The 22,512-nt window shown below is 38.6% G+C and overlaps 3 protein-coding genes across 7 annotated transcripts; 2 read left to right on the forward strand and 1 right to left on the reverse strand.

Annotated features, from left to right (window-relative positions):
- The first annotated feature begins 4,769 nt into the window (after positions 1 to 4,769).
- On the forward strand, positions 4,770 to 7,522 carry LOC110836420 (uncharacterized). Of its 4 annotated transcripts, none has more exons than XM_022077578.2 (4): positions 4,770 to 5,042; positions 5,617 to 5,756; positions 5,863 to 6,000; positions 6,470 to 7,522. In XM_022077578.2, exons 2-4 carry the CDS (start codon positions 5,625 to 5,627, stop codon positions 6,866 to 6,868), a joined length of 669 nt encoding a protein of 222 aa, XP_021933270.2. In that variant the 5' UTR covers positions 4,770 to 5,042; positions 5,617 to 5,624; the 3' UTR covers positions 6,869 to 7,522. The 4 variants fall into 4 exon arrangements, with proteins under 4 accessions (XP_021933270.2, XP_021933268.2, XP_021933267.2 ...); XM_022077576.2 differs by having other exon boundaries at positions 4,770 to 4,996; XM_022077575.2 differs by lacking the exon at positions 4,770 to 5,042 and adding an exon at positions 5,058 to 5,256.
- Positions 7,523 to 7,663: 141 nt separating this feature from the next.
- LOC110836426 (hemolymph lipopolysaccharide-binding protein) lies at positions 7,664 to 10,528 on the forward strand. The gene is given in 4 exon segments (XM_087343090.1): positions 7,664 to 9,181; positions 9,343 to 9,504; positions 9,506 to 9,651; positions 10,051 to 10,528. Coding segments are annotated over 3 exon segments (492 nt in total). The 5' UTR covers positions 7,664 to 9,181; positions 9,343 to 9,358; the 3' UTR covers positions 10,251 to 10,528.
- Positions 10,529 to 10,738: 210 nt separating this feature from the next.
- On the reverse strand, positions 10,739 to 22,474 carry LOC110836424 (ATP-dependent RNA helicase p62). 2 transcript variants are annotated; one of them, XM_022077593.2, is made up of 13 exons: positions 22,374 to 22,473; positions 22,125 to 22,191; positions 20,684 to 21,007; positions 20,380 to 20,505; positions 20,092 to 20,203; positions 19,541 to 19,729; positions 19,233 to 19,412; positions 18,836 to 19,008; positions 18,144 to 18,254; positions 17,897 to 17,958; positions 16,439 to 16,498; positions 12,747 to 12,986; positions 10,739 to 12,182 (listed from the first exon to the last, which is right to left on the reverse strand). In XM_022077593.2, coding segments are annotated over exons 2-13 (2,031 nt in total). In that variant the 5' UTR covers positions 22,127 to 22,191; positions 22,374 to 22,473; the 3' UTR covers positions 10,739 to 11,730. The 2 variants fall into 2 exon arrangements, with proteins under 2 accessions (XP_021933285.1, XP_087199208.1); XM_087343082.1 differs by lacking the exons at positions 10,739 to 12,182; positions 12,747 to 12,986 and adding an exon at positions 13,287 to 14,402 and having other exon boundaries at positions 22,374 to 22,474.
- Positions 22,475 to 22,512: the final 38 nt, after the last annotated feature.

The raw sequence follows: 22,512 nt of genomic DNA on the forward strand, positions 1-22,512 counted from the left end.
ATTGCAATTATCCGGGCTCTTGCATATTCGAAGGTGTGCGCAAGATGGGTTCCACGAAGTCTCACAGCAGACCACAGGATTCAAAGGAAAACGATTTCTTCTGAATTGTTGGAGCGTTTTGATGCTGAGGGAGAGATCTTTCTGTCCCGGATCATTACAGGTGACGAAACCTGGATACACCACTTTGAGCCGGAGACAAAAAGGCAGTCAATGGAGTGGCATCATCCTCTATCACCGAGAAAGAAGAAATTCAAGTCAATTCCCTCCGCCGGAAAAGTCATGATGACTGTCTTTTGGGACAGTGATGGGGTCATTCTTGTGGATGTGATGCCAAGAGGTGCGACCATCAATTCAGACGCGTACATTATGACCCTGGAAACCCTCAAGAAGCGTTTCCGACGAGTTCGGCCTCACAAGCATCCAGCAGAAATTTTGCTCCTGCATGACAATGCACGCCCTTACACAAGTCCGAGAACCCGGGAAGAAATCACCAAATTTGGTTGAACGGTGCTGCCCCACCCACCCTCCGACTCCATCTCTTTGGGCCACTTAAAGATGCTATCCGCGGAACAAGGTTTGAAGATGACGAGAGCGTTATTCAAGCAGTGAGGACATGGCTACGTGCACAGGACAAGAGCTGGTACCGGCAAGGCATGCATGCACTTGTTCCACGCTGGCGTAAAACCGTACAAGTTGATGGGGACTATGTGGAAAAATAGTATGTGTAAAGGAAACATTGATTTATATTGTCACTAAATTTGAGCCATCTTGAATAAATATGTTCTGAGGAAAAAAATGTGGGGCATTACTTAATGAGCGACCCTCGTATATATATCACTTTGATGTATTTCCGAATCATTTGATTGCCGATCGTCCTAGTTAACTGTTAAATACCTATGAATGTTTGTGTTTTTAAACAGATTATTTTTCCTTATTCTCCCTGTGTGTGAAGGCACCAGGTTGTATAATATACATACTTTTCAGAATTCAATGGTCATATATGATGCCCATATAATTTAATGTCTTGTTGATTATATATTTATTAAATAAATTTGTGTTATTTTGATTGTAGAAAGTTTCTTATATTTTACAATATAATGATAAAAACATGTTTTGATCAAATGCATAATGGCAGCCTCCATAGTGGCCATAAAACATTGAAGAAATAAATGCATGTAACGATATTCTGATTCCTGTGGCTCTATAACCCAGTGGCGTCTTCACCGCCTCCTTTTGAAGGTTTCTTAGTCTTTTGAAGTATGCATTTGTGAGTAGTGAGTGGTTAAATTCTGTACTGCAAAATTCAAGACCTACAAATGTTCATGAAACACACATTTTTAGACGCCGCTAAGAAATACATGACTACTAGACGCTCGCACGATACGCATGAGGAACTGCATCTTGCACAATTTTGTAAAAGTAATTTACATATTATGACAGAGGGCAAAACACATAACAGACAACAGATGATGAATTTCTGTATCAAAGAAAACGCTGAACAAATGTATCGCGTATTGCAACTACAATAGAAATGGATTCCAGCGACACAACAGCTCCGAGGCACAAGACATGAGAACGTCTTATTGTTTGTATTGGATATATTTGTTGTAAGATGACGGGATAAATCATTCACTTGAAAGCGACATTTGTCAATACTTTGTGTACTTCAGTACACTGCATAGAGAAAGATTATAATACGATTTAGAGTCGTGAAACACTATTTTCTACACTGCAGAAACACTTAAAGAAAATATTCGACAATTTATTTCGGTAATTTCCCAAGAAGAGCTTCGTCGAGTATGTCGAAACATGTTAACGAGATGTGAAGTCGCCTGCAAGCACAAGTAAGTCACTTTGAACATCTTTTGTGATTTAAGGTAAGAACAATTAATGTAATAACATGTATCAGTGACGAGAAATATTCATAGTTTGCTGTTACTAGCAGCACTAAAACTGATTCGCCGGTCACCCACCGGAAGAACGCGCACGACTCCCGCCGACATCAAGGGAGCGCCTGCCGAGAACACGATGCAGGCACGACCGCAGCCTCATAAATTGTAGACCCATAAGAAAGCTATGACACTTCAGCCCTGTGGATGCAGACAGTATATTTATCCGAAATGACGGCTTTAACTGATGACTATTTAATGCTAAAGCCCAGAAGAATATCGTCATCATATAATTTGCATATTTCATACGAGCCACAAAATTATTTGATAAGTTCCATTCTTCATTGTTCCTAACGATGTACATAAGAATTATTTTTGGCAGCAAAATCAATAGCTTTTAACATGTTCTAAATAGGACCATAGGAGGACTGAGTATCAAAGATATCCTGATCATATTTTGAATTGTTTTTTATGGACATTATTCACTGTATTATGCTCTGACATTAAGCCTGGTTTGACTCGAGTAGTTTTGGGGGGAATCTCTATTGTATTTATCACTTTAATGTATTTTGTCATCATTTAGCCGCTGATGGTAGTCGCAGTATTAAATGGATATGAATTTTTTTTTTTTAAAAAAAGACTATTATTCTTGATTTTTGCATATATCATGAAAGGAATGTTGACTTCATTATTGGTGGTGGTGAGGAACTGTCATTACAGAATATCGATTCTGTATGAATTATTTCGCCATATTTGCATTCCTGTGATATAACATCTGTATTCATCATTTTCTCTACTACACACTTGTTCTTCTGTGTTCAAATGGATGGCAGGGTTTGCTGAAATCCTCTGTGGCCTGCTTATTGTGCTTTGTTTTGTAAATTACATCAGCTAATATATTTGCTAAATGATGCTAGTCTCCTAGGTCTTGCCACCAAAACCCAGATCATCATCTTCACAATCATCAACACTATCTCCACTGCCATGCAAGTGTTAAATCCCATGCATTTGCTAAATGTCTGGTACTGGAACCTCTGACATGTCAAATAAATTTGTTGTGTACATATATTGTAATACTTATTATACCAAAGTGATAATAATAATAATCCGTGGCATAACAGCCCTCTGAGAGCCAAAGCTGACTAGCTGGCTGCTGGCCTCATGTTCACGTGCCTAAGCAGAGGTGAAGGATCATCCAACCAGATACAGGGTGACGTGTGGTCAGCACGACGAACCCCCAGCCATTGCTAGCTTTCCTGACCGGATTACGCTACATATCGTAGCTCCCCAGTTTCCTCACGATGCTGAGTTGGCACCGGTCCCATACACTGGTCGAAAGCTCATGAGAAAATTTCTTCTCCCCCGAGACTCGAACCAGCGCGCATTCCGTATCACCGGTCCGAAGCATGATGCCTCAGACCACGCGGCTACTCCATAAAATATCGCACTGAAGAACATGTGAGAAGAGATTGAAGAAGATGTTGATGAAAAAATCTGATAAGAGAGTCAGGGAAACAAATCAGACAAACAATCATTTTAGAAGATATCCATCTTTTGGGTTATTGCGCTGTGTAGTCTGGTCGATGACGGAGGCAGTATGACCTCTGAAACGTTGGTTAACATCGACCAGACTACACAGCGCAATAACCCAGAAGACGGATATCTTCATACTCACCGCTGTGAGAACCTCAAGTCTTACAATCATTTTAGAGTTTAGAATATAGAATGACTAAAATGATACTTACTGAGTGGCAATGGAAGAGGTTTTTCTCTTCCAACGTCTTATTTTTAAACATACTTTCTGTAAGTCACAAGTACAACATCCAATTTCTCCTAAGAATTCAATATTGAATGTTGCTTTAAGTATCTCAAGTAATTTTAAAGCATGTACTGACCTGAAGTGACATTGTTTTGTAAAGAAGTAATGTAAATATTAACCTGAAAATTAATTTGGTTTATCTTATGAATTCTCAGGTAGTGTCATACACATTATTTGAAATACTTTACTTGAAGATAATACAAGAAAAGGAGATGAAATGGGAGACTGTGGATCACATTGATACATAAAAAAGGGATAAGTTACCTATGTGACAATTACAGGGCCACACCTGTTGCAAGTACTACGAGTAGATTATACAGCGAAGTACTGAAAACTACCTTAGAGGAAGATTACCAGCGTTTTGAGTTAGAGCAACAAAGTGGCTTTGGGGCAGGAAAGTCATGTGTTGATAATATTTATTGCCTCATGCAAGTTATGGAGAAAAGTATGGATGTAGGCAAGGATAAACATTTATTGATATATGCAAAGCATACCACAGCGTTCCTGTCTGTAAAATGTGGTAGCTTCTAGAAGGAATCCCTATATCAGTAAACAGTGAAAATATCAGTTTTAAGATAGAGATAAGCAATACAGTGTCTACAGAATTTCCTGTTGCAAAGGGTTTGCAGCAAAAATGCTCCCTGCCACCTACACTTTTTAAAATCTATTTAGATAAGGTACTGGAAAAATTTTGGAGAAAATGCAATCCCATGGGTATATCAATTACAGAAGAAACATTTCTATACACCCTTCATTTTGCCAGCTACCAGGTGGAAACTGCACACGACAAAGACAACGCAGAATATCTGTGGAAGGACCTGAAGGAAGAGTACAAAAAGTGTGCCTGACCGTGAATACAGATACGATGAAATATCTCTACGATGGAGGGCGAATAGAAGACTTATAGCTCGACAATGATATCACGGTTGACGCTTTCGAATACTGGCAGTTATTAAAAATATATAACTTTTCTTCATTATGCCTTGATGGTGAAAAGTCAACTTCCTAATTACGTAATTTCATGCATGTCTTCACTTCCATTCAATTCCACATTTAGATTCAACCACACTTCGTTACTTCACTTGCCTAGGACTAATGGAAATTCTTATTATTTTAAGACATTTCTATTATTCAACACAGTGCACTTAATCTGACTCCATGATATAAAAAGTTTATAGTTATTACATCTCTCACGAAATTCTCTGATGTTCGAAGTCGAATGTGCAGCAAGTATCTAGGAAACTTTGATGTAAATAATTTATCACGCAAACGGAAAACGCAGAAAATGGCGAGTTATGAGAGTGATTGTTATAATTTCATTTGAGAAATTGAATGTATGGATGAATTTCATTAAATTGTTTTGAAATGTTTTGGTGTATGGACTAATTTTGCAGATTTGTAAAATATGTTACTGACGCACGGAAGCAATGGCAATGCTGTATACCTTTACCATGGATCAAATCTTTACTGATTCCAGGAGCTAGTCTTTGTTATAGTAGACATGTGTATTTCCTGTTTCGTAATAAGGACATAAAATGTATTTAATAGGTGTGCGGTGCCAAGGTTTAAAATATGGTTATGTATTAGTGTTATGAGAGATGCGAGTTAAACTGCTGGATGCTTTTACTGACATAACCTCAAATATGCAAGCTTTATTTTGCAGAGGGACTTGGTTTATTTTTCATTCTCCCCATTCAAGTATCAGTATGTCTGTGTATCGAATAACTTCTCATTACTGCATATTTTCCACTGGCATGGAAATAAAATGAAACGTATTCATAATTGTATATGTGGAACAAAATAATATTCCTTACATATGTTTGGTAGCTGAATGGGGATGGCCTGTGCACATGTAAGAAAAACATAATTTTAAAGAATTGTTGCTGTAATGTTCCCTTTGTGTTTCAGCTTGCAATATGGCTGCAACCGTCAAAGTGGAATCTGAATCAGTTGCTGACATTGATCCATTATCTACAAAGAGTGAAAATGAGATTCTTAACATAAAACATGAAAACTATATTCTACCTGTAGTGATGAAAGAAAGTGAAGTAGGTTTTGCATATAGCAATATTTTATCTCTGATTCAGCTGTCTCTCTTGTGTACTTGAATTATCGACCGTAAGTTTAATTTATTTTATTGTCATTGCCTTGTAGTACATTACAGGTGATATCAAGCCAGAATTTGATTCAGATAGTGATGATACTCAACTAATGCCTTCACCTGGACATGGAGAACTCTTTGAAATGATACTTGACGAGGATCCTGTCCCCATAATCATGAGTGAACCAGAGGCAAGTTCTAACATTTTTCTTTAATGTTAATATAAAGTATTACTATAACCAGTTAAATGGTTGAATTACTGGGAGGGTGGACACACAGACAGCATGATAATCTTTTAAGCCTTTTCTCCTGAAGAAAATAAAGAACGCTGTAGAAAATGGAAGGGAATGTGTACTGCTCAGTATTTCACTGTGTGTGTGTATACTTATTACAAGTAATTGCATTGTCATCTTCGTTTTGCCCAATGCATCTTCCCTTCCCTGTCGCTTTGACACAAATCAGTCTTGGAGATCCTGTGTCTCCAGTGTAACATGAATTTCTGGCTTGCGATCTGGAGATAAATACATGGAGTATGTATTGTGTAGGTTTTTTGTGTGTGTAAAACAGTCCTTGTGTGAAATGGGAAGTCCTTTCCAATAAAATAGTTTTTCTAAAGTTTATTTTGAGAATTTGAGATTGCCATTTTATTTTATTTTTCAGACTATTGAAGGGCATGTTTGTGAGCATGATCGCCGGCATGGAAAATCACACTCGTCAAAACGAGGTCACACGTGTACATTCTGTGGAAAATCCTTTATTCGTAAACAACACCTGACAGATCATATACGTATGCACACTCAAGAAAGACCTTATACATGCGACATATGTAAGAAATCATTTTCTCGGAAGGGTTACCTGAAGATACACCTTCGTTTCCACACTGGACATCAACCTTTTTCATGCAGGATTTGTAACAAATCGTTCAACCAAAGGAGTCAACTAGAGACGCACGTTTATGAACATACAGCAGAAGGACCTTATTCGTGTGATGTATGTGACAAGTTATTCAGTGACAGGATTAATCTTATACTCCACCAGCGTGTGCATTCGGTTCATTAGCAATGTCATGGTCACTTTTCCAAGGTTGTTGCAAAAGATGTCAGTCAAAAGAAAAAATTCCCATGTCTTTCCTGTATTTACATGCCATATAGCAATTATATAAGCAAAGTTGTGCTATTTACTTGGCGCGCGTGGGGGGGTGGATACATAGCTACTTCTCGTTCTTTACCTCAGTAGGGGCAAGCGGTCATCATTATGCCCTGGCTGTGCTTCACTGCTGGGGAAATGACCCCTTGTACCCACTGGATAAGAGGTTGGGTGGGCTTCAGTGCCAGAAGAAAAAACCTTTGCCCCTGGCAGGGATCAAACCCTGGTCATCCAGTCCTCAGTCAGCCACTATGCTGATTAAGCTGCCCTAGCTCTAAGTGATTAGATAAGCATAAAATAATTCTTAGCTACTAAATCATCTTGTTTTCGTTAAAAAGATTTGTTGATTTCAGACTAGTAGCTGAAAGATGGCAGAATCTGTTGCGTTAGTTTTCATGCTGTCGTAGGGGCACGGGAATTTTTTAGTCTGACTGACAGCCCGGTGCACTGTAATGTGAGAGACACCATACCCTGTCCATACACGTATGGCGTGTCAGAACCTGGTCTTGTAGGTTTGTGTTTTTCATCACTGTCATAAGCCCTCAAATAAATATTTCATGGTGGTTCCATGGGCTACTTCATTCTTTCCCCCCCCCCCCCCCCCAAGTGAACCTTCTGCCCAAAATTTGTTCCTACGAAATACAGCTTGGGAAGCCTGTGAAAATATAACTAAGATTGAAGTCCAGAAGAATGCATAGAATATTTTTAATGGAGGTAATGATATGCAGAAACTGCTGGTGTACTCAACTTTCTTTTCTTAAAAACACGCCAGCTTCACAAATTAATCTGACAGCCCTGCTATATATATTTTTTCAAAACCTTGAAAGATGTCAGAAGTGAAAAATGTAAATACTAAAAGATAACTGGGTAATTTAATTCCTCAAACACATTTGTGGCCTCTGTATATCCACCTGAATCATGAACCAGATGCAATGTCCAGGTTGGTCATAGCACCATGAGAATTGTCTAAATTCTATAAACTCCGCAGTCAGCGGAAAATCAAATTATCCTACGTAATCTACAGGACAGGTATGATCTCTCAAAATGTGACAAAGAGATATTATAATCAGCGAACACAAACTGTGAGACAAAAAGCTAAAATCTGTTTGCTGGGTTCATTAAAATAAATTTTAAAATATTGCAGCACTTTGTTGTGCTGATAAACTGATAACCACCTACGAGAACACTGCGTGTTACAAACCAGAAGACCACAGACCAGTGAATCACATTAATTAATGAAAAATAATGAGTTAGTCACAGGCTCGGTTGGTTTGTACATCACATTTTCCAGATGTGCGCTTTTGCCCTGGGCAGATGAAGGGCATGAAGAGTGCAGATTAGTCTGGCAATGAACTTGGTGGGGGTTATCTGCCCACTGGTGGGCCATGTGTGTCCAAACAGAACACCACCACTATAAAGATAGACTGGTTTATGCTGTTGAAGAATATAATTACTGTTTACAATGAGAACCATAGGAAACAAATACAAAATGCAGTGTTGATTGTTAGAGCAACTTGTACATATGAAGAATTGTACAAATAATTCCATATTGTTGATAAATTTTGAACAGCAGTAACCTAAATAACATTCAAGTTTATAATGAAAAAATACATTCTATATTTCCTCTCTACAAAACAATAAACCACACAAGTGGACTTTGAATATTAACAGCCTTCGTAATATAGGAAAATTTTTATTAAATGTTCAGCAACTTAATAATCATGTTATCGCCTCAAAGCAATAAGAAACGGGGAGGGCTATCTAGAAGCTTTCGTAGCCTTCCCCAGTTTCTGTAGCTTAATTCCTTGAACTATGAGACAACCTTTCTCCAAAACCTTGCTTATTCCAAGTTTATCATCAGCTACTCATCTTTGTAACACGATGTTCTTTTGAAGAAGCCTCAATCAATAACATAATGATATGAACTTACACATTTGCGAAAATGTCGCTAAATAAAGCAACAGAAAATGTTTTGCAAGCTTCGATTTTATCATTGGTTGTGAAATTCCCCTGTATATGAACATCTGCAGAGTTAACAGCTGATACTTAAATTGTATGAATCAGAAGTCTACTTTGCAGTGTACAAGATGTACACCCCTTGACACGGTTCTTTGCTACTGATAGTCGCACAACCACTTTCAGTGCTAGCACAAACAACTGTGTAGGATATTTCAGACTATCTGAAGTTCCTTTGAGATTGCAGATATCTTAAACACGAATTTACTGGTAAGTAGTGGGCTGACACTAAGCAACATTCGACGGGGATTTTCTATAAACCATAATCATCTCCCCAACAAACGTTTCTTTACGACTGTCTTTCTTTGGGTCTCATGGATTTCCCATGACTTCAGTAAAAATCTGTGCCGAAACGTCTGTTATTTTGGCAGGATTCCCTTCTGCGCAATGTGGCTTCTCATGCTCATTTCAGCCGGTGTGCTAGGAGCCTGCACTGCCGACATAATCCCCATAGATGGCTACAGCCTATATCCAGGGATTGGCTTCTATAAGTACTACCGGATCGCAAAGACATGGGCCGAGGCCTGGAAGCAGTGACGATGGTGCCCATCTTGTCGTGATCAATTCTGAAGCCGAAGCGCAACTAATTCGTCAACTACTGACAGGAGTAAACCCACAACATTATGTATACGTCGGCTTCCACAAACACTACAACAACAATGTCTTCCTCACTATCGAAGGTATTCGCTGGATGTAGGCCTAGCGTTATTGGTTTTCTGTCGCCTAAATTCAGTGTTCAGCATTTTGTAAAACAATTCTGAGAGATTATGATGCTAACTTTACTTAAAATGTTTGTCTACACTGCATTCCAAATTAGGCCTGCCATTACAAACAGGTTCACATACTATGTGATATGATGTCAACATTGGTAACAAAATCAGTCATCAGTGATACTGGTCTCTTTTCTGATATCAGGTATTTTTCATAACACACATCGACAAGTATAAATATCGTACACACGAGATACAAAACATTGTCAGACTGCAAATCCATTTTGTATAAGATAACATTGCATTTCTTTTATTGGACAGTAATATGAAACAACTTTTTGACCCAGGGATTCTGTGCCCTCTGTTTAGGGAAGCGTCTAGAACATAGCGGGTATTACAAGTGGTCACCAGGAAAACCCAGCAACGATCCCAACCACAAGTGTGGGGCAGTGTTCCCCAGTGCTCTGTTAACCAACAAGGACTGCACAGGCCAATGGTATTTTATCTGCGAGCACCAACTCAAATGCCGCCATGACAGTATGGTCAGCGTGTTCCACAACTGGGACTAAAAGACCCTGTGCCATTATTTACATAACCTATCAATGGACTACCACTGCAAACGTTCATACTCCACTAGGTTGGAATTATCTTACCACATATATATATATTTAAAGAATATTGTTTTTGTATTTCTTCTTTGAATAAAATTGCTATTGAACAAAATGTGAATGCAGTTATAATGGATACAAACACTACACGGTTTAAATTTTCAGCCATGTATCCAGGATTAAAAGAAATGTTATTTTTCATGTATTTCTAATTACAAAATATACAACTTGCCAGAACACTAGCTGTATGGTCATTCAACTGGACAACCCTGTTCACATGGTAAATACCAATCTTCAGAATGACTCTAACCTAACATTTAATCAGCATTAAATAGAATTGGATCACCAGGTCACTCACTACTGTGACTTCTTACCGTTCAGGTGGAAGCCTGAAAGGCTAAAAAACACAAGAGAAAACAAAACATTCAGGCATTGAAATAAAAAAAAACTGGGATTTACTTACTTTTATTTCAACCCACTACACAAATTACAATAAAATAACATCCAGTCAAACACGAGGATAAATAACAAATACAATAAGATCTTAAAACAGTGTGACATGTAATGATTGTGTTCCTAAGTTATTACGTTCAATCGGTGATTTTAAGAGGCGTGGGGGAAGGGATAGAATAAGTAGATTATATGGTTTCTATGTACACTACAAGATTTTGTTACAGCATGATACACATCTAGAAACCATTACTTACAACCATGACATGGGATTTTCAAAATAAAGTATAATGTAAGATTAAGATGTAACAAATGTAGGAAGAAAAAAAAAATTAGCACGCCATGAATGTTGGAATTCTAGTTGATAAAGTAATGACAAAAATACGTCACACAGCAATACTGAAATTTAAAGCAATATTTGTCCACCATCTATCTTGACAGCTCGTATATACATAGAAAAAGACAGGAAAATGGAATGGCATTAAGCTGGAATTCTGTTGTGCCATTAAAACCAACTTAAAAAAAAACAGCATGAATCTTCTGATCCATTGTCATAAGGTAACGACCATCACACCTGTACTGCTCCAGCCTCAATTTTTCCTTGAAGTCTTGAACCAGGCTACTTACAACCAACCTGAGGAATTTCTCACCATTTAAATAAAGGAAAAAACAAAGCATATAATTTACGTACTTCAAATATCACAAATACTGTTGTTCGCTGGGTGTCCTATTGACAAACTACGATGATGCAAAGGTCCTTGCACAACCTTCATTACTGCACCTTAGCCATGTCTGCACACCTCACAGACAAGAACTGTGCCTACAGAAATTTTTTTTAAGAGTATTACAGAACAAAAAGAAAAATATTTTTTTCCAAACCGTGAAAAAGGGCATTTTCATATAGAAAATATATACATAAACACAACCTACACATTTGACTTAGTTCACAGACTGTTCTTCAGATATGCCAAACGCTTAGGTTTTAGCATGTCTACTGTTGAACAGCCTGCATCTGAGCACATCCATAAGTATTTAAGAATGCTGGGTAATTGTAGGTATTACCACTGCCAGGTGCTGCCATTCCTTGAACGTTACACATCTCTTTCACGCTCAGGATGGGTTTATTTGTCTTGGGAGAAGCAACTGCTGCAGTGCTGCCATTTGTCTTGATGGGTTGTGGAAACTGCTTTCCCCAATTCGTATCTCCTGATGGTGGTGGAGGGAGGCTGAACTTGTTGTCTCCCCCCATCCTCCGGCCATAGCTGTAACTGTCCCCTACCTGAGAATGGGTAGGCTTTCCAGTTGTAGAGAAATGCGAGGGCTTATTCCTGTTTGTCATATCACTTCCCTTCATCATCTTTCCTGCAAAACTCTTGTTTTCCCACCTTTTGGCACCACCTAACCCATTCTGCTGACGCCCAAATCCATTATTTCCCCAACGACCTGCAAAATATGTCAACATACAAAAGGTGAGAGGCCTATAATGTCATCATATTACCTGGCCAGACTTGACTACGTTATATTAAACCTATACTAAACTACAATGCCCAATCTGGAACATTGTCAAGAACTGAAACCCAAAATCTGGATTGCGGCTGTCATAATGTGCTAGACTCACTTCACTCACACTAGGACGCTTGATACAAATACTGAGAACTGGCAGAATCATGAATGGCGGAGAACAGTCGAAATATTTAAATCGTGGGACAACTGAAGGTTTGTTACTGTATTCACAACAGCCCACCACTGAACCCCATCCATAATACACTACCAACTCAATAAACCTTGAGAAGCTGATACTTAACTCAAGTCCTATGAGCCACATGAATCTACAACCTCCATCCCATTTCTTAAACATCAATTTTATTATTATCCTCCCATTTACATCTAGGTCATCCAAGATTTTCTTCTCTTCAGGTTTTAAGACTAAAATCTCTGCTGTGTGTTACTAGCCGTTAACCTCCTCGCATTTGATGACCACCATAATAATTTCAAAACGATACTTACGATCACCTCTGCCACCAAATCCTCCTCGACTAGCCATCTCATCTAATTTTGGGTTTACGACCTGGTTAGCTTCTCGAAGAACAGCGACAAGGTCTCTGGCCTGACGACTATTGCTTGGCGTAAAGAAGGCGTACGAGGTGCCCGTCATCTGACAACGACCAGTGCGTCCAATTCGGTGGATGTAATCTTCAGACGAGTTGGGGTAGTCGAAATTGATCACAAACTTAATACCATCCACATCTAACACCCACAAGAGAAAACTTTATTAAACATTGTTAAAACACACCGAGGTACTTACAGTCACGATAACTCACATGATGACAGTTCATGCAACTTGTTTCCCCTCGAGCTTCTTAAGGCTTCTCAATTACTAGTTAAATCTTGATTAGATGGAGATGAGACAATCTGTAATTGTTTCAATTCAAGACAACAAAACTGTATACAGAACCAGCGAAGAGACAAAATGCTCTTTTAGTGCCTTGGACAGAAAAATAACACTTACGTAGTCTACTGTCAGACATGTTTATTTGAAAAAAAAACAAAAACAAAAAAAAAACAGGTTTTGGCTAGTGATAAGAGATAAACATTTATTGCTTGATAATTTTAGATGATAGTTTCTCACTCGAAAAACTGAGTAACAAAACTACGCAACCACCACACTCTCATCACATTGTATAAAAATATGTATCATACCAATACCTGCCCCACTGTGATTGGATAGCACCACAGTTTTCAGCCCACAAGCTTCGAAGCAATGAGAGCAATACAAACCTGTTCAAAAGCAATTTAAACAGTATCTTGGAACTGTAATGCCTTCATCTTGGAGTTGTCTCAATGGTGCACAGCTAGCATCTTATAGGGCCACTGTACTGGATTACTCTACTTCTATTTACATTCTGGAAAAATAACCTCCAGTCCTTCTGTATAGCGAATTTTAAGGGGCAATTACAACAAATATTTTGAGCTCAAGAATAGTTTTTCAAACTTCCAGATTGGAGGAAACATTACCACAAGATCTTTCATTGGAACAGAAGAGATTACATCCACCTTCACTACAAACTACTTGGAATGATATACAAACAAAAAAGCGATCAAAAGCTTCTATGAAATTAATCTGATCAAATCTTCAAATATCTGGAAGTTTCAGGAGCGAGCTGAACTCGACAAACTTGTTCTGAATTACAGACGTGAGAAAATGAGCTCAAAATCATGAATCACTTCTGCCAACTTCAAAATAACTGTTCTGCCAATGAATATTTTAAGTATAACACACGTACAACTGAATTCCTGTAATTTCCATTTATTTTAAGAGTTGCTTCAAGGGCAGACTTAACAAACCAATGTGAAACTTGCACTGGAGGTTAACATTCCAATTTCCAGGAGTACTTTGCTTGCTGTGTGTCAGGAAGCAGCGATAAGATAGTATCTTGTAGGTGCCCATTTGCCACCATACTCTCTTGGTCTCATTTAAACCCTTTTGCGTAAATCACTGAATGGAGGACTGGACAGTCCTGCCAACTATCAGTCAGCCAACACGGAGACCATTTTGTCAGCGACGCGCAACACGGCCAACGCCAGCGTGCTGCCGCCTCTGAACTGAGAGCGAGCAGAGGCACTGCCAGATGTTACTGAGATTCAATCATCTTGCATGTGCCTCTGGAACAAAAGGAACACAAACATACCAGACTGATTAATAATGGAAACACACAGGGTGTCCGTCAATAAGGCAATATTACTTTCAGAACATACACCTTGACAATAATCCCACGCCACAACCACTTGCACACCAATTCCTTAACATCTCAACAAAACGGAAGTTCTCCCACTAGTTGCATCAATCGTAACTTACTATGCACAGAATGTGACCTTTGTATCTGATAGTTATGCAGTCACCTTACCGTAGCATTACACCGCTCCCCGGTTATACCGCGGGGTTTCGGCTGGCGGGTTTTGACCCGCATTATAAGACAACTGCGCTATAACCAATGCCTACAATTTTTTTTTTCCAAATTCATTGATTCTCACTCCGAATAGACTCCGGCAAGACTCGCAGTATATCCGAATCCGCGGTATAAATGATGGCGTTATATCCGGGGAACGGCGTATTAGTGAAATGTTCTGAAAACTATGAAGCCCATCTACAGACATCTGCACATAATGAGACATTCAAAGTGAAAATGAAACGTGCACCTCAGTACACAAACTCTCTCACCTCACATCAAAATTTTCTCTTATGTATGTCTCACTGCTTGATGGTAATGCCAACATAAACTCCATCTTCCAACTACAGTGCTTGGGTGGTAATATGTCTCGTATAAACACAAACAAAAGAATCCAGAAAGCTTAGTTTATCCCTCCTATTCCCTTTAACTGTGAGCTTGCTCGCAGTAGACTAGTGATGACAGAGCAAGGCACCTACCTCGCTATCTAATGTCAAATACGTAACTTTGCATACATCATGTTTATTTCTTAATCAATAAAAATCTATCATACACATATCCCTCCGCCCATAAAGGCATTGGAGTCATTTTGACTTGCAATAAAAATGCTACCATTTGTAAAAATATTAATAACACACAAATTTTGATCTGCGGTAGAAATTTCCTTGAAAGCCGCCAGTATTACATATGAAATGACCGAAAACCAACCTTCTACGTGGTTCATAGCAAATAAAAAAATTTCTTCTTCCTTTAGACAACTTTTAAACCCATTCTTCCCCTTAAATTTCAAACTTTTCAAATTAACAACCCCTCTATATTTGATTTTCACTACCCACCTATCCAGCATAATTCAACACACCAAACATTTGTGAAGTATTTTCAATTTACTGAACACCTTGTTCAGCTTTAGAAAACCCACTAGACCAAACTCAGCAGATTATCAGGACTGAAATCTCAATTTAACACCGTTTGAAGAACACATTCACAATCTTAACACACAACATAAAAATTTAACTTCATCTACTACAGTAAGATTACACATTTATAATTATAAAATATAACAATTTTATTTTTTAAGAAATATGATACTCGTGTCAGGGTGACGTAAGAACTCTTCAAAAAAAAAAAAACACTTATGGTACCAGTTTAGACCAACGCAAGCTTTCTGCACCATCCACTGTGTGCACAGAATGTGAGAACCATTTTACTTTGCACATTTCAGGTTATAAGAAACGTCTCCCTCGAAAATAATAATAAAAAAATTAATGCAAGTAGCAGTGTAAATCACTGTCATTTGTTATTACTTTTTTGATCCCATCTTCATCAGTGATTCCACATAATTTAATTTCATATTTCCTCCACAAGCGTAACTTCTGGCCTACAAAATTCATCCAACTACGAAACTAAAATAACGAACAAAACCGTGGCACACAACGAACATGTTAAATTGATATTTCACTGCCCTTCAAATATATTCCTCAGAACACACAAGACATTCGTCATTAAATCTCAATTCCTTTAACGAGACAAAAGACTTTCTACTGACGTGAACACAAGCAACTGAAGCTGAAATTACGACTCCCATCAAACACTCCACTTTTCTTAACAAAAATTATCAACCAGTCTGGGCTACTATCATACTGCATTTACCTGTTACCTTACCAACGTGAAGCCAAGCAAAATACCGAGTACTCACTCACGTGACCCATCAAGCAAGGCAATGCATACGTTACGTAGCGAAATGGGACTGACCTAGACCTCGAGCAGCCACATCGGTGGCAACCAGGATGTTTGACTTTCCACCACGGAATTCTGTCATGAAAATGCAAACGGAAAAATAAGTTAGCGCTCATTTACGTAATTCCACCATTACTTTTTATAATAATAATAATAAAGAACTACAAATATCACCAGTATTAATTTTATACAATACTGAAAAAATTATAAAATGTTGGTGGAATGCACTTTCGTATCTTTGATAAAAAATTAAAGGAGAAGAAAAATAAAAGAAAGAAAGAAGAAAATGAAGCCTGAGAAAGACGGCCTCAAACTGTGAGAAGATAAAGTTATTAACACAAAAACTAGATGTGAAAGAATGACACGAGAATGGAAATGTGATTAGATTTATGGTTCGCCAAATGCCCCTAGGCCAGAGGTTCCCAAAGTGTGCCCCCCCACCCCCCGAGGGGTTGTTTGTATGAAAAACTTTTTTTAACAAAATATGGAGAAACATTTTTAACATCCTTTGGTTGGTTGAGGCAGTTTAGTTGCCTTATAGTGCTGTAGAATTCAGACTCGTACAGTATCTGCGGTTTTAGGAAGTAAACGACAATGTAAGTCTAATTATACCTACGATGACCGCACTAGTGGTACCTGCACCTTGCCGTGGTGGTGGGGCTCCCTGGACAGATTGGTCGAGGGGGAGAGGTCAGACTAAGACAGGTACCCTGGTCCTCCAGGTTGGGGGTTGGTCGCAAGGCTAACAACCTTGCGCCGTAAAAAGGAAGATGTTTTGAAACCTCAATCAAAGCCTCGGACAGACGGACCTAACAGAGGACTGAATGAAAGAGAATTGAAGAGGCCATGGACTGAAAACGGACCAGAGAGCCATAGAAGAAGAGATACCTACGATGAACCTGAAAAACGACCTTAGGGCAGCCATTACAAAACTCCAACCCCGGTATAAGTTATGTTGACAGAAGAAACCACATCCATCCCAATAACCCAGGTATGAAGCGTATATTTTATTAGTTTTTTTTAAATTAAATTCATCGAATATATACTAAATTATAATAAAATGTATACTCATAACTAAATTTTATGTCAAATCTGTTTGCTTGCACTTGGTCTGGAAAGGGGGGGGGGCACAAAGTATAAAAGTTTGGGAACCTCTGCCCTAGACCAATAATATCACTGTTACATTTTCTCCATTTCAGGTCCAGTATTGAAACCCACTGCCCTCATGAGGTCATTTACCCTCTGAAAACCAAAGCTCATCTAAACATTTAATAAATTAGCCTCGTCAGCAAAACACAACTTCACCTTTACCAAGATCAACTCGTTAATGCTGTTTAAATAATACCGGTTTACACGGTTTGGTAAGGAGTGAGGTGCACATAGTTCCCACCGAGTTTTCAAGGGCAAAGTGCATTCCGCAACGGACAAGACAATGCTGAATTTAAGGAATTACAGAACAGCAGAGATGCATACCTCTGAGAACGTGATCTCTCTCTTGCTGAGATTTGTCTCCGTGCATACATACAGCTGGATACCTGCAATACAAGAAAAATTTGCTTTCCTTCATTTACAACAGCAACGTTGCCAAAACTGAAATGTTGTAACATGGGTAGTTACATTGTACCGCATTCTTTGCGACAAATTGAAAACTGAACAGCCATAACAAAAATTACATGCAGAATGTTCCTAGCGAACTTATGTAAAAGTTATCAGTACTCACCCAAATCTGCGAATGCTTCTTGTAATGTCTTCTACCTTTCTCTTTGTCTCCACAAAAATTATCGTCTTTCCCTCTTGTTCACAGCCAATTTCCTGTAGCAATGCATTCAGTCTAGAAAGAGAGGATCTCAATTATTGATTATAAATCATATATAAAAATTAAAAGCTTTAGAAAATAAAATACCAAAGGGTACTTGTGGGTTATCGGAACATGTCGCTTTAAAAATAGGTTAGGTTAGGTTAATGTGTGTGGATAAATGACACATACTTGAGAGTTATTATATTTTATTTCAATAAATGACAAATTATTATATTTTATTTGCATATGCATATGTTAATTGTTGTTACGAAGCGTCTCCGGAGGCCAAAATTCGATTATAGATTTTAGAATCGTTTTAAAAATATCGCCGTTATCATCTGTACGCCGCCACATGAACTCGGATAAATATGAATCCAATTCCAGACATCCGACTCTCCTGTCTTGTGTCCCGATAACCAACAAGTACCATACTTAAGTTAATGTTGTTAACAACTACAACTGCTATCAGCTACTTTTCCTTCGTTACTCTACGATTTCATGCCATTTTAAGCGATGTTGTTCCTAAATTAATAATTTTCTCAGATTTAAATCCCATTATTCCTATATGATAAACGTCAAACGCACTTGTAGGCATTCTGCATTCCGATACTCACTTGTCACTTTTCTCGTGTTCTTGGCAAACATCCACGATCTGAAGTATGTTGTGATTGGCCGCAAGCTGCAGCGAACCAATATTGATTTGGACGTAGTCCTTCAGGAATTCCTCAGCCAAATTACGCACCTCTTTCGGCCACGTAGCCGACCACATTAAGGTCTGTCGGTCCGGCTGCAAAATAACCCAGCATTTAAGGCTTCCTATTCTCTGCCAGTGGCACTTCGTGAGGACTGCACCAGAAATGTGCATGGACACTGACGCTAGTAGAAGACTATTTTCAAAAAAAAATTTATTACTATGTTGAGAGTGACCAGCGACACCATATCACGGTCCTCGGGCTGTGGACAGCGGAAAAAACATCCAGATGAGGGAGGTACAGCTGAACCTCCACTTACCCGTATCTGTTCCAGAATCTTGCGGATCTGCGGCTCAAATCCCATGTCCAGCATCCGGTCGGCTTCATCCAACACCAGGTACGTGCATCGCCGGAGATTCGTGATTCCTCTCTCTAAGAAATCTATAAGTCGGCCGGGAGTAGCAATGACGATTTCAACGCCACGTTCCAAATCACGTGCCTGAAAATCACATAACAGCCACTAAACAAACATGAACTGTCTTTTACGGTGAGCTCTACCCCAGCTGCCATATAGTAAAATATATAAAGGGCATTTAAATTACATGCCAAAATTCAACAAAGGATTACCTGGGGCCCTTTTGGAGCTCCACCAAAAATGCAAGTGTTGCGAACATACGTAGAGGAACCAAATTCTCTAGCGACACTCTGGATCTGCTGAGCCAACTCTCGCGTGGGAGCAAGAATAAGAGCGATGGGGCCTTCGCCTCGAGATAATCTTTCTTGGTTGTTGATGTGAACAGTCGCAGGAAGAACATACTGCAAGCATAACCATCTCAAAATAAAAAAAGAAACAGGAAATAAGCTACTAAATAAAATATGAATGCTTGCTAGTCAAAACACTTTCCAGCCTTTTGAAGTGTCGTTTTCTTTGCAGTACAGACTAAATTTTCGGCTTCGTAAACGTAATCGGAAAAACTTTTATGTGTATACTGCAGCCTTCCGGTCAACCAAATTGTTCTCGGTAGACATTCTGGGCGACGCACACAGGATAATCATCAAAACTAAACACAAAGCCAACGAGGAATGTTGACGAACACGATTTTTGATGTACCTGTAACCTGAAAGAAATGTTCCAAGGACATCTGTAAGCTAAGACAAAAACTCAAGAAGCCACTTACTGCCAGTGTTTTTCCAGAACCAGTCTGTGCAATTCCCACCATGTCACGCCCACTCATGGCGATTGGCCAACCTTGTGCTTGAATTGAAGTTGGTTCATTAAATCCAGAATTTCTGAAATTGTAAAAATTGACAGTGCAGAAAGATACAAAACTCGCTATGGGGAAGGAATATTATGATAATCTACTTTGTTAAAAAGTTTTAATTTCTATATATCTTACAACAACAAAAAACTGAAATGGAATATTTTCTTGGTTTGTAGCTTCATATTTATTAATAATGAATTTTACCTGATTTCCCTCATCACATAATCCGGAAAGTTGCTCTCTTCAAAGAACTGGATAGGGTTAGGCATGTTGTTTCCCTTGACGGTAATCTCATTTTTGACACGGTAGCTTTCTACCTCATGACGGGTCCTGCAAAAGTAATGACAAGTTTCTTCATTTCTTGGCTTACCTAATTTTCTGTTAACAGCATATTTTGAGTCAAATTCCTGGATATGAATGATGAATTTGGAAGTACACAAAGAATAGACAGTCTATCCCATATTACATATTTTATGTATATCAAATTCTAAGTACATAAATGACAAACCTGTTTGACACATCCTGATGAGGAACATAAAAATTCTTGGTGAAAGGTCGGAGGTTATGCATTTCCCACTGGGGTTTAACGAGTCCTCCGCCTGGCTGCTGGCCCTTCATACTGCCTCCAGCACCAGAACCACTTCCCCTGCGCTCCGCACCACCGGTGAAGCCATTCCCACCTCTGCGATCTCCTCCTCCAAATCCATTTCTTCCCTGATTCCCGCCAAAACCTGATTTTCCACTGTTGCTGCCAAAGCTGCTTCTTCCATTGTTGCCACCAAAACCATTCCTCCCACTATTTCCACCAAATCTATTATTCCCATAGAATGCCCTGAAATTATATCAGTCAATCAACTCCTGCGCGTCGAACCATGTATTTCATGCAACATCAGAAATTCCAGACAAAACCATTCAATCTCAATGCAAAGAAACAATTATTGCAAGTGCTTCCAATTCATATGGTACATTTTAGTGTTCACACACTTACACTTACAGTATGTTATCAGATTTGCACATAACATGTCAGGGATGAAACCTGTCCAGCTGTTGGAAAATTCCTTCACTTCCAGAGAACTGTTATAATTGAAACACGGAAATACAGACTCATGCAATATGTAGTTGACGGTAACACTGGTAACCACCTCAAAGCAAAACAACCCACAAGACCATAATAATAAGGAATTATTACAAGACATTAGTGTTAAGACATGGCAGAAAATTTAAAACAAGTCTGGAAAATTTTAAGCAAAATTTTTGAAACCAGAATAAGACAAGGCATGTAAGAATTGTGAATGATTAACAAAATGATTTTTTTTTCCACCACTAAACAATAAAATATGACAAATACAACTTTCCCAAATTTCAAAACCACCACCTGTATGTCACATATGGCTCGGACCCAAAAACTGTTAATGGCCAAAATATGGAAAGCATTGTTCCAAATGAAGTGTTGGAATTCTCTTACTGAGCACGAGTTGCTACTCTGCATTATCAATAGCAATAATGGCTGCCATTGTCACTTATTTTCGTGATTTCATTCGCTTTGGATTTCCTGCAGTACCTGTGTCACCTACACTACTGCTTTTCCTTACTACGGAATTTTATCCCCTTTTTCCCCCTTCATATCAATGTGGGAACATCACCGAACCTTTTTGTTTGTAATGTAAAATTGACACGGCAGTAACGTTCATTCTATAAAAAAAAAGTTCAAACACTTAAAACTTTAAACATTAACTCGCGCGACTTTTCCCTTTTTTGCCGCATAATGCCAAGTAACCGATTTCTCCCACGTCCCCGAACAGCATCCTGAAAATGGGGTTCATAGTGAATGACGTCATTAGTATATCCCCAATACGAACGCCCCTGCGGAGGTTTCGTTGGGGTCGAGTCCCTGATAATGTCAATTTATATGTTTTTATACGGCCTTATATTAATGAAATATTACTTACATTATTTATTTCAATTCTTCCTCAATTCCAAACGCTGAAATCTCAAGGTTCAACTGAGCCTATCAACCTGAAACATCAGTCCACAATGATACGTAAAATACAGCAATGTACCTCGTCTAGAGTTACAATTATTAATTCACTTCGAAGATTGCGAATACTGTAAGCAGAAATTATGTTATATTATACCTACAGTTAAAGTAATTTGTTAATAAAATGCTATTATAACGGAGAGAAACTAGATCAACTTACGTCCACGAAACAAAATGGCGAAGAGAACGAACAGTTTACGAACAAGGGGGAGGTGGGGTCAGGGGGTTGAAAGAGGAAGCAGTGTTTCATGTAAAATCGAAACTGCTATATCCCCAGACAATATGGCCGTTATATTGAC

Source organism: Zootermopsis nevadensis, unplaced genomic scaffold (assembly GCF_977971745.1).
Source record: "Zootermopsis nevadensis isolate Lab colony 2312 unplaced genomic scaffold, Znev_1.0 Znev_ptg000004l, whole genome shotgun sequence".
In the NCBI taxonomy this organism is placed as follows: domain Eukaryota; kingdom Metazoa; phylum Arthropoda; class Insecta; order Blattodea; family Termopsidae; genus Zootermopsis; species Zootermopsis nevadensis.